We start from the raw sequence: 13,153 nt of genomic DNA, 5'->3' as shown, positions 1-13,153 counted from the left end.
CCAACATCTTAAACCAACGTCATATTAATGTCAAACACTGACATTTATTCACCAGGTATGGCAACCAAAATCCAATATATGTCGTTATAGTGGTAATGCCCACACAATGTCAAGCTGCAACATTATTAGGCGTTGATATTTGGTTAACTTTAGGTTGGAGGTTAGACACTGATGTCGGCCAATTTTCACTTTAAAACAAAATGCAACATCCCCACGACGTTGGGGTACAATGTCAAATCTGATGTCATGTTGAAGCAGGGAATTAGTTTTTTGCAGCTTTTATGTATAAATTAATGTTAATTTATTTTTGATCTGAAAAAATTAACAAATTTTTTGAAAGTCCAAATACTGCAGAAAACAACTTTGTGAGTGAATAATCTGTTAAATATTACCGCGCTTGTGTTGTTCAGAATAACAACCGCAGACAACATCTAATGCGTTTTATGAACTAGCAACAATATATAATGACATGTGCAGGTGTAGTAGTTGAATTCCATTTCTTAGGGCAATATTTTTTTTATCCCTGGTACCCCTTCACACACGGTTTCAAGGACCAAAGGGAAAATGTAAGGGTAGGGTTAGGCATAGGAGTATAAATAGAATTGAAATTGGATCTTAGAGTTGGGAAAGAAGAACAAAAACAACTATTAAGATGGCAAAACAATAAATGCTGTTAGACGTGATGAGCACATGTCTGAGGGGATTAAGAGATATCCACAAGTGAATCACTACAAAAAACACTTTTTAGGACTCATAACTTTTGGAAATAAAAGCTGTTTTTTGAGTGCCTGTGTATCTACACATTATTAAGTGGAGTGCACTATATAGTCTGTGTGTTTAAATGTGCATGTATACTAATGAACACATAATAAATGTAAGTAAACGTTGGGTTTAGAGTGTTGCTAGTACCTGGGGCACCATGTTTTTGAAGGACTCCATGATCTTGGAGCTCTTTGCCTCCTGGAAGTAGGAGAAGCAGCCAGTAATGATGACCACGGCAGACAGGACGATTCCCAGGTACAACTGGATGAAACCACAAGAAGACAAACAATAAGTTTTCATATTTACTGCAGGTTTGTGTAATTAATGTTGCTGATGGGTAACGCGTATGCACATTATCTCCAGCTGGATCATCTTCGGTTGCAGCCTGGATGGCATAGGCCAGGAAGCAGAGAATGGCTCCAATCCAAAGCAAGATGGAGAAGCCTCCGAACAGCTGACGACAGAATTTAACCCACTCGGGTGTTGTAGGTGGTGGGGTCAGAGCATTTGGCCCATCGCGTGCCAGAAAGTCTCTGGCCTTTGCATTGGTTAAACCCTGTGTTGGAGAAAAATAGAGATCAGGAAGTAACCCAATGCAAATATTCTCTCCCTCTGGTCATCCAACATTTGGTGACTTTCAGGAAAAACAAGTAGCCTAAATGGAGAATGTCAAAATTTTATTGTCAAAGTGGCAACGGCCATTGAACCAGAGTTTCAGCTAAAAATTCACCTACAACATGGAAAAGGTCACCTACAACTTCACATGAGTGCAAGTAAATAAACAGCACATTTTCATTTGGGCATGAAGTAAACATATAAATATTGTGTGAAACATATCAAATATGCTGTTGTAACGGAGGCCAGCTAGTAAGTGACAGACGCTAGAGGCCATTAGAGCAACTGACTCCCATGTGGAAGGTCGCTGGTTCTATCCCAGCTCGGAGCGGGTTGGGTGGTGTAGGACCGGTGGGGTTACATTGGTGCCATGAATTGGATGGGAGTGAGGTTTAGGGGGGTGAGTGTAACAGAGGCCAGCTAGTAGGTGCGGTGCAGGTAAACCTCACTCCTCTGACCTCTAAAGGTGCTCTAGTGACAGACGCTAGAGGCCATGGTCTTTGGCCCCATTTACACTAGTGTGTTTTAGTTTTAAAACGGCGTTTTAGATCAAAAACGATCCATGTCCACAATAGCGTTTCACCTAGTGTTTCTGAACATATCAAAAATGTATACCACCTGACCATTCGCGCACTCTAGGCATGCGCATTCGAGTATAAACAGGAAGCATGTGTCTCGCTCGCCATTGGGTTATTGTTAGTCAACAAACACCCGTTGAACAATGAACGCAATGGCAAAGAAAGCAAGAGAGGTATTTTTGTGGACAGACGATGAGGTCGAGTTGTTACTAAACGTAACAAATGAATAACTGCACAATGGCGCCTAAACAGACAATAATGCAAGCAACGCTCCCATTTCTGTGTCCATGTTGTTGCTTACAGTAAAAGCTGGTCTGCTGTCTCCCGGTAGCATTAAAACCATGTGTTTTAGTCATGTGATATTATTATTGATGAATAAGGGAAGGATACGCAATGACACAAAAGCCCCGATCAGGTAGCAAATGTCGGCAGCCCCGCCTCCGTTTTTAGATGTCTCCGTTTTCCCCCATCCACACTGAGATGGAGCAGCAGCGTTTCAAAATGAAAACGGCTAATCCAGCGTTTTCAAGACGCTCTGTTTTCGGCACTCGAAAACTCTGCCGTAGTGTGGACGGTTGGCATAACCGTAGCAAAACTTATGTGTTTTCAAACTAAAAAGCATTAGCCTTTAGCCTCCTTGGTACAGCAACCGACTCCCATGCGGAAGCTCACTGGTTCGATACCAGCTCGGAGCAGGTTGGGTGGCATATTAGCGGAGTTACACTGTGTGCTACTAAATGTCAAAGGTGGACATAAGATAACTTAAAATGATTTAGAACACACACACGCACAGTCGCGCACACACATAATGGCTGTTTCTCAATATGCATTCCTCGAAGATCTTGCGTCTTTGTGTTCTCATGTAAAGTCATCATCAACTGCCAAAGTTCAGTTCCAAATCTTAAGACCGCAAGAACAGAGGAAAGTACCTAGATATGTTCTTGGTATCGGGTATGCACCAATATGCAGACTTGAGCACCAAACTCGCTCGGGAACTCATTGCGACAGCAGGTGGGATCCGCAGCATTTTATATAGATTAATTATTAAAGTTTAAAGATATAACTAGGAGTTTCCCTAAATTAAACGGTTAAAGTAAACATCACCATGAAAATCTTAATAGAGGCATAAACACATTAAAGGGGTTTATTTGTTGAAATTCGTAATAAAATATGTTTTATTTGTATTGTGCAAAGTATATTTGTAAGGATTTTATACATAGTGTATATTGTGAAAAGGGGAAAAACAATAAATCGTTGGAGAATTGCTGTAAGGTTTAAATCATTTTCAGTTATAAATGTGTGAAGGTCAGGATGTGATCTGTGCTCTCGCTGTCTCCCGAGTTCGTTCGTCCGTGGTGACCTGGCAAGACGGGTCTCCACGAGAACGCAAGTTCCTTCTCAGCGTTCTTGAATTGAGAAACAGCCAATGAATTCAAAAGAGTATGATGCCCCCTAGTGTTTTGTAAGAAAACACATAGTAAAAAGGCTTTTCCCAAGACCAAAGATGTGACCAAAAACTTAAAAAATGTTTTTATTTTGAGCATTATTATGTTATATTTGTAATATTTTTATACATAGACATAAAATTACATTTAATGCATAAATAACTTTGGTAACACTTTAAAATAATGGTCCAGTAGTTATTGTTAGATAATGTATTTACTTACATGAACAAACAATTAGCTATACATGCATTATTATATTTATTCATATTACTTAATGTTTGTTAATGTTATTTAAGTAAATAATGTTAACTCATGATGAATTAACTAATGTTAACAAGAACATCTTTGGATTTTAATAATGCATTAGCAAGTGTTGCACTATGATTAATAAATGATTTACAAGATTATTCATAATTAGTTAATTTTAGGAAATGTATTAACTAATGGACCATCCTTCTACAGTGCTACCATAACTTTTTGAGTGATCTTATGTTAAAAAATAAGATCTACAACATAATAAATTAACATTGTTTTTAATAACTGCATTTTCTTCATCAATAACAGTTGTTTTTATAGACGAACACACAATTATATAAAAGCGCTATTGACATTATTATGTTAGTTAAAAAAGTCTAAAAAAGTAGTTTTTCATCCTTTGGTATCCATCGTGAGATTTAAAAGTTACTTGCATGTGTTTAATTAAAAAGACAGAATTATATGTACGGTGTTCCCTATAGTGGTCAATACTGCAAAGTGAGGCACACTGATCATTCTCAAGACCACTGATGATGTGATCTCAGATTTAAACTTAATTATTTTCTGCAGAACTATTTAAATATATGTGAATTTAAATTGCACACCTCATTTTTTTAACTACACAATGGTGGCTTTTAACAGACACTAAATAATAAGTCACTTTACCTGAACAATGTCTGTCTGAAATTTCCGGCATACTTCCTCGACTGACATCTTGTGTTCTGTCTGAAATTGAAGTAAAAATGGAAAATGTGACAAAGGATGAAGACAAAAGACTTCATCAAGCTACTTTGCCAGTGTAATACTTACAAGGGGAACTTCTTTCTTCAGATCATCGAGATCCTTTGCCCCCTTTTTCTTCTTTGGAGAACCTTTTTCATCTTTGTCTTGCGTGGTGGCCACGCGGTAGCTGTCCGATCGCCCATACTAAAACACAAATACAATAGTCAGTTATTGACTACACACAGTTTATTGTAGTTCAGGAATAATGACCACAGCAATTTTCATTCTTCACGATATCATCAGTTCAAAGAGGTATTTCAATTGTATCATGTCATTTGTCTCACCCTGTCATTTGTGGCAGCACAAAAAGGCAAGAGTCTTGTTTTTCATCAAAGTCAATCTGATTAGGTTTAGTATGAGTCTGTTTCTCATTAAAGTGACATGAAAGTGTAAACTGTAAAAAGATAGTTCAAAGAGGAGAAAATCTAATTCATTACACTTTGTTCTTTATTTAAATTAATTCAAAGATCAAAGGATATGTGAAGTGTAATATTCCAGTTCTGTTTTCCTCTGACATGCGGATTATTTCATCTGAGCCGAAATTTGAGTTGAGGTTATTATACTTTCATCAACAGATTTTGACCTTTCAGTATGGTTTTCACTCCTCTTTGTGAATCCTGTGTTTCTATTGGCTGTATGTGTGATTCCATCATACTGGAAGAAGGTGGCATAGAATTAATCCATCAGAGCCAAAATGGCTCCCGTGAGGTTTAGGTGGGGTTATTTTAGGGGAACAGTCATCATTAAAGCAGGAACCTGTGTATCATCTAACACCACCGGCTGATCAATACCGAGCTTCCAGAACAACCAGCACAGACTCCTCAGGGGAATAAAGAGCTATTCTTGTTGCCCAGTCGATATGTGAATTGTGAATTCCCTTCCAGGAAATTACTGAGGCAAGACCCTGTGGAACAGAACCACTCACATGAGTGTCTGGATAAGTGGAGCCCCCTGATGGACAATGTATGAAAAGAAGCAGACCAATTTGTTGTTACTGTACTTTTATATTCTAGAAACATAATATATTTATCACTTTTATCATAAGTTATATCTTAGAAAGGTAATATATTTACCCTTTCAAAATGGTTTATATATATATATATATATATATATATATATATATATATATATATATATATATATATATATATATATATATATATATATATATATATATATATATATATATACTTACTATCAGTCAAAAGCATTTTCTAAATGCTTTAAAATAAGCTTCTCCTGCTCACCGAGGCTGCATTTATTCAATCAAAAATACAGTGCAAATTGTGAAACTGTGAAATGTTATTGCACTATAAAATAACTGTTCAAAAATAGTTTATAATTTAATTTAATAAATTATTCCAGTGATTTAAAAGATAAACTTTTTTAGCTTAATTACTCCAGTCTTCAGTAACATAATCCTTCAGAAATCACACTAATATTAATTATTATTATTGTTACTAATATTATTTATATTATTGCTATTAATGGTAATAGTAGTAAAAACAGTAATGACTGGAGTAATAATTTTATTTGAAATTACATACAATAAGAAAGCAGTCATTTAATTTTTTTATAAGTAATAAATTGTTATTTTTTAAGAAGTTCATATTTTTACATTTAATAAAATATTCATTTATTGATGAACAAAATATAAAAAAACAACAACCAAACTTTAACCGGTATTTATATTACATATTAATACAATAATAATCTATACTAATAGACAAAAATGTAATGTAATTATTTGTATGTTTTGTCCTGTAAGGAAAATGCTATATAAGTCTAAAATTATTATATTTAATATTTTATGAATATTATACTCATAATTATATTATATTACATGTGCTTATTTGAGTATAGCAATTATATGATAATGATATTAATATTAATATGAAAAATAACTTTGTTCAATATTCATAAATATTTAATAGTAATATTCTTACAATTAAAACATAATTTACCTGGTAGCATTTACAGTTGAAGTCAGAATTATTAGCCCCCCTTTGATTGTTTTTAATATTTGGCAAATGATGTTTAACAAAGCAAAGAAATTTTCACAGTACGTCTGATAATATTTTTTCTTCTGGATAAAGTCTCATTTTTATTATTTTGGCTAGAATAGAAGCAGTTTTAATTTTTTTAAAAATCCATTTTAAGGTCAATATATTTATATATATGTATTTATATATATAAAAGCTTAAAATAAAGTAATTTAACATAAGAAAAAAAAAAGAGAAAATATTCTGGTTTCATAAACAAGCGATGCTTTAAGGTCTATCTAGAACAGATTTCTCTCTTGATTAAATGTGCTATTTCAACCAGTGACGTCAAACGTTCACGAGACCGAAAGACGTCGACTTACGCACATGACCAGTTGACACCTATTAAAACACAATGAGAATGTGAGAGAAGGAGATGGATGGATAGAGAGCTGAAACACAACAGTGGACAGATGGAAAGAGAAAAGCGGAGGAGGCACTGACAGACCGAGAGAGAGATTAGCAGAGAGAAAGAGGTGGAGAAAGAGGAATATTTGCCACTTCCTGTGGGGTAATTAGATATTGACCCGCTGCTCTCTCAGCGTGAGGGCCTGTCGCCGTCAGCAGGCGCATTTAATGCCTGATGACTCTCGGCACGACAACACCTGCCCAAAACCAACACACACACACTGCAGCAGCACGGATCCTGTGACAGGAGCGAGCGTGTGTGGGTGTGCGGTAGGTGACTCTACTCAATAATTGAGTGAAAAGAAAGTGAGGATCCCCCTATCAGATCTTACAGATGAAACACTATGAAGTCACTATAGAGACCGGCTTGACTTTGTAATCGTGGCTAAAAGAGTCTAGAAAAAAGAAAAAGAGCTGACGACACACCTGGAAACACAGCAAACAGACCCTCTTTCATCTGTACAAGATGAAAACAGCAGCTGAATATACAAAGAACAAAGGGAACGGTGGGAGAAAATGAAAGGAGGAAACAACAATATGAGAATGGAAAACTGACTAAAGACCGGACAAATCTAATCTTATAAGTTTATTTTGCTCATATATATTTATGGTGTGTGTCTTTGTAAAGATGTAAAAGTGCGTGTGTCTGTGTGTGTGCGTGTGTGTGTGTGTGTGTGTGTGAGCACCTGCCGCAGATACATCTGCAATGATACCTGCACTGCGGTAAGAACAGAGAGGAAAGAGGAGAAGAGCGCTCTCTTTCTCTCAAAGATTGGAGAGATATATCAGATTTATTGGAACTTTGAGTACAGATCATGTTTAGAGATTCATTGTCGAACAACAGAGAGTGGCTTTTTTTCACAGCTGATAATGGAAAAGGAATTGAACAGATTACCAAAAGTATTTCTCAAAATGTTATAGAGGTCAAAGAGCAAAAGGAGGTTTTCAAGTATCATAACAATGCAAGTACAATGGAGTTTTAAATTGAGTTTTTTCCAAATTGTAAAAAAGTCCTGGTCGGCTTAAATTTTAAAGCTGAATCAAATTAACCTTATGAGCAGAGTGCAAATTACAGGGGGGTTTGGGGGGGATTGACCCCCTAATTAATGCTTGATCCTCCCTGAAGGACATCGAAACAACATGTATGGGGGAGGGGGTAGGGGGTGGTGTCAGTTCTTTAATACTGAGAAAAATAATTTGCATAGTAATTACAATTAATATAAATAATCTAATTAACAATATAAATATACATTTGACCACTCCTATAATGGTCCATACCACTGTGAATGCATAATCACGCCAATAGGTCTGCAAAAAAACCCATTCAATGGTCTGAAACCGGCACCGCTGGACAACTTAACTATTCACAAAACTGTTTTATTGTAAAAAAAAAAAGCTGTTTGTTTCTACATATAGCCTAAAAGTAGTCAAAATAGGTGCATAGTTTGACATACAGTAACCTTGGGAGTAGCTAATTGGATACTCTAGGTCAGAATACACAACATTTCCCACAAAACACTGAAAACTTAAATACATATAATTGATAAACTAGATGTAATTTGAACAAATGCATACATTTGATTCACTGAAGCGTGTATTACAAAAACTAACATTACCGAAAAAGTTGACCCCCCTGATCGTCAATGTAATATATCGCACCTTGATTATGAGTCCATTGAACTTATATTATGTTAAACTGACTTAAAACAGCTTGCCTAACTTTTTTTGAAGTGCACATTAGAATAAGTTACATTTAATGAAATAAATCATGGAAGTAATTTAGGTATGAATAAATCATGGAAAGTCCTTTTTGGTATATTTCAATCATGAATCTTTTGATGACATATTACATATTTTTATTAATTTAAAATATCATAAAATTAATTTTATGAATAAAACCCTTTATCTTCTATATTTAAATAAATACATACGATTAAGTATGCTGGTAAATTAAATCACAACTACACACTAGCTGCAAAAGATCCAACCTGATCTTACAAATTCATATGAATTCAGTTGTACAAAAATATACGGTTTTTAAAAAGAGTCGTGGCACCCAACTCCACCAATAAACCCAACTATTGGGGGATGAGCAAATCTTACTTAATGGTTTTCATACTAATTCATATGAATTAGCCACTAAATCAAAAAGTTACGAAGTGCTGTACGATAGAGTTGAAAGATTATATGATCCATAACGCCACATTCGCACAGGGCTTCAGCGTCAATGCTTGACTGAAGGCGTGTCTGAAGTTGGGGCCAACGTAATCGTCATAGCAGCATCAGCCAATGAAATACAGTCAGCAATAGGCCACTGTCTAGCAGGTGTATTTGCATACAGCAGTCTGATTGGCTGACGCTTCCGTCGGTGCTTGAAAAGTTCAGCTAGTCCCAACTTCTGCAGCGAGCAACGCCTCTGAAGCGGCGCCGACAGATCCACAATGCAGTTCGGCAACGCCAAACGTCACCAATTTAAAGTGAATAGCTTTAAATTAGACATTAAAATAATTAGCTTTAAAATAGACATTTGTTTTTAAATTATATTCATAACTAGGATTAAACTTACTTAATCATACTTCTAACTAGTTAAACACGCCATTTAAGTCAGTTCATTTTAATTAAGGTTCAAATTACTGTATTAAGGATTGAACTTAAAATTGTAAGGCAATCATTTAATATTACACTCAGAAAGTGATTCTTTCACTTAAATGTTTTACTGTGTTTAATCCAATTAATATTTGTTAAGTTAATTTAGTCGGTTTGTGTTGAGAGAACATGAATGAACTGTGTGGAACGCAGCAATTTTTAAATATTAAAATAAATATGCTATATTTATAAAGTAAAAAGTAGTACTCTAATATTGGGTAGTTATCTAATTTATGATATAACTGTTCTTACAACACCACTGACTGCATGTTCTTTGCAGAGAAAAACACACTGCTCTGTGAGAGAACCAGAGACGATGAGCTGGAATTACACGCCAACATTGACTTTTCTACTGACTGACTGAGTCAAACGCACACACACATGCACATACACACACACACACAGGTGCTGAGGTCTGTCCCATGAACTCTTTCCACAAATTATTGATGTTCTTGAAACTGAAGGACTCAGTCTGCACGTGTGTGTGCACGTTTGTTCACACTCTACACAAGAAAAGTGTGTTGCTGTTGGGCCCAGGGACCTATCTGTCCTATATAAGTTTAAATTGACTTTGCAAAAGAGAGACAGAAAGAGTGCACAATTATTAATATAAAAAAAAGTTCTGAATGGAATATCTGCAGTGCAGGATGAGTCACCAATATTTAATATTTATTTTGCCAACTCGCCAAGCCTCACAGCAAATAAATATGGAGCAAAATCTATATACAGTCAAGCCCGAAATTATCATACTCAATATTTTTAGGCTTGACTGTATTCAAGCTTTATCATCATCATCATTTCTTTTTTTCAGCTTAGTTCCTTTAATAATCTGGGGTTGCTACAGCGGAATGAATCGCCAACTTATTCAGCATATGTTTTAAGCAGCAGATGCCCTTTCAGCTGCAACCCATCACAGGGAAACATCCATACACACTCATTCACACACATACACTACGGTCAATTAAGCTTACCCAATTCACCTGCACCACATTTGTTTAGACTGTAAAGGAAACGGATGCACCCGAAGAAAACCCACGTGATCGTCCGAGAGAAAATGTAAAGTCCAGACAAAAATGCCAATTCTCGCTGTGAGGCAATTGTGCTACCCACTGTGCCACCATGATGCCTTTTCAAGCTTTTTAATTATTTATTTAAACATTGTTTAATTGAATTGAATTGAATTTAACTTCTTTAAAGATCAAAAAGTGTCCCCAGGTTTTGAAAAACCTTAAAATATACTTAAAATTACTTAAAATCACTTAACGTCACTCTTAAAATCGATAGTGATTTTTAAAACCATTATCATTGTCCTGTTAATCAAAAAATTAAGCTTTTGAATGTTGATGTGTGGTAGCTTTGAGTAGTTAAAAACGTTAGAAGCGATTACATTGCTAAAAGACAGATTAATTAAAAATCTGTTCAAGCATTTTTTATTTTTATTTTCCCTTAGTAAATATGTTGTTGAAAGTTTAAAGCCCCTTGTTCTTCACTGACTTTGTGACGAGGACAAAGTAAGTTAGTCTGTGAAAAAGCAGAGCAAAGTTTCCCTTTGGGAAGGGCAAACCTCTGCTAGTTTTTGCCAGGGGACTGAAGCCTTCATGAGTGTTTGTGTTTATGGAAGTGTAAAAAGCGGGCTTATTCTCCAGGGTCTGTATATCATCATATCCTTAAAAGCTTTTAGAGTGAGTGGATTCACTTATGATCTGACATAAATACTGCTGGAATTATAATCCTTACTAATGCAGAGATACATACATATATATCTACATAGTATAGACTCATTTCCCATTGCAGTTTAGTAAAGAATTAATGGTCCCAAAACATCTGTGATTTTTTTTTTTTTTTGGATTCTCGGAAGCTACAGAAATTAAAATGTAAAACAAGAAATACATTGGGACCATTGTTTTAACTCAAAATGGTTTATATGATATATATTTCAATGATAAAAAACTGTCCAATATATTAAATATATTTTGAATTGTTAGAAGTTTGCAGAATATCATTTTTAATGCAGCTTTTTATTAAAAGGAAATCTTAAAAAAAAATAAAACAAAACTTGTACCAACCCTGAACATTTAATTAGTATATGAAACTAGCAGATATCACATTCACAGACCATTGGCTGAACATCTGAAGCATAAGGTAGGCAAAATGAGAAGTCTCCTGGCTTTTACAGAATTTCTAAACGTTTCTTTCACATTTTTTAACCTGCCAGGAGACAAAACCCTTTTAAGACCAAACACAGTCAAATAAAGAAGAAAGCAGTCTTGTTTATAATGGTGAACATTAGAGCTTATCATGACATTCTAAATGCCACTACTCTTTAAAATATGTTTTCTTTCTGACATGATGCTGAACAAATCAAACGTTGATTGGTTGCTTTAAATGTCATTCAAGTCGGGCAGCTCTTAACCAATGATGACGACAAAGTCCAGACCTTCAGTCTTTAAAAGACTACAATGAAACTAACATCAGACCATCTGAAGTTATTAAACATAATTAGCCTATCATGTTAAATGTAAACAAAGAAACAAAGATTATAGACATACAAAGACGATCCACTCGCAATGTTACAAATAGGAAAAAGTGCAATGCTCACTTCCAGTCAGAACAGCTGATCGTCAATCTTTACAGGCTGGCAGTTCTGTGGGAGAGGGGTCTGGTCTATACAAATTGGTTTCCCTGCTGAAAAATTCAGCTTAAACCAGCCTAGGCTGGTTGGCTGGTTTTAGCTGGTTGACCAGGCTGGTTTTAGAGGGGTTTTGGCCATTTCCAGGCTGGTTTCCAGCCATTTCCAGCCTGGTCTTAGCTGGTCAGGCTGGAAAATTACCAGCCAAATCCAGCTAAAACCAGCTTGACCAGCCTGGTTTAAGCTGGATATAGCTGGTTTTGGCTGGACTCCTAGCTTGGCTAGGCTGGTCAAGCTGGTTTTAGCTGGTCATCTCCCAGCCTGACCAGCTAAGACCAGGCTGGAAATGGCTGGAAACCAGCCTGGAAATGGCCAAAACCCCTCTAAAACCAGCCTGGTCGACCAGCTAAAACCAGCCAACCAGCCTAGGCTGGTTTAAGCTGGATTTTTCACCAGGGTTGTTTATTATGTCAGTATTTTCTAACCACATCCTCTGGTTACCATTGAAACAGCTGAAAAAAAGATTGGTCTCTGAAATTGGTGTGAAATACTTGCAAATCTTTGTGCTTATGCAGTAACCTGAGCTAAACGGCAATACTCAGCCTGATCTCACGAGGAAACGTAAGTATTTTACGTTTTGTCAGTTTAGTGGCTTATTCGTATGGAAATGTATGATTTTAAAAAGGAAGCGTGGCACCTACTCCCACCCCTAAGCCCAACCGCCATTGGGTGATGAGCAAATTGTACTAAATTGGTCGATTTAGATCGTACGAATTCATACAAATTATTCACTAAATAAAAAGTTATGAATTCCCGTGAGATTGCATTGCAATAGTATGTTTTAAATAGTTATAGCTTAAGCAACAAGAGTACTTCAGATTTTGTTTCTGACTTGAAATGTAATTTAAATGCAAATTCAGGACATATTTACCAAACACTGGAAGATTTAACGACAATGCACAAATGAATTTCCATATCACCCCCACCACA

The 13,153-nt window shown here is 35.8% G+C and overlaps 1 protein-coding gene across 1 annotated transcript in view; it reads right to left on the bottom strand.

Moving 5' to 3' along the window:
* Positions 1–13,153, bottom strand: part of atp1a3b (ATPase Na+/K+ transporting subunit alpha 3b) — a 44,071-nt gene that overhangs the window by 20,532 nt on the left and 10,386 nt on the right. Inside the window, 4 exon segments of the mRNA NM_131685.2 lie at positions 910–1,023; positions 1,115–1,318; positions 4,322–4,381; positions 4,466–4,582. Coding sequence (NP_571760.2) covers positions 910–1,023; positions 1,115–1,318; positions 4,322–4,381; positions 4,466–4,582 — 495 coding nt within the window.

This window comes from Danio rerio, chromosome 16 (genome assembly GCF_049306965.1).
Source record: "Danio rerio strain Tuebingen ecotype United States chromosome 16, GRCz12tu, whole genome shotgun sequence".
Lineage (NCBI taxonomy): Eukaryota > Metazoa > Chordata > Actinopteri > Cypriniformes > Danionidae > Danio > Danio rerio.
Note: the sequence above shows the minus strand (reverse complement) of the source record. Positions and strands in the feature narration are given on the sequence as shown.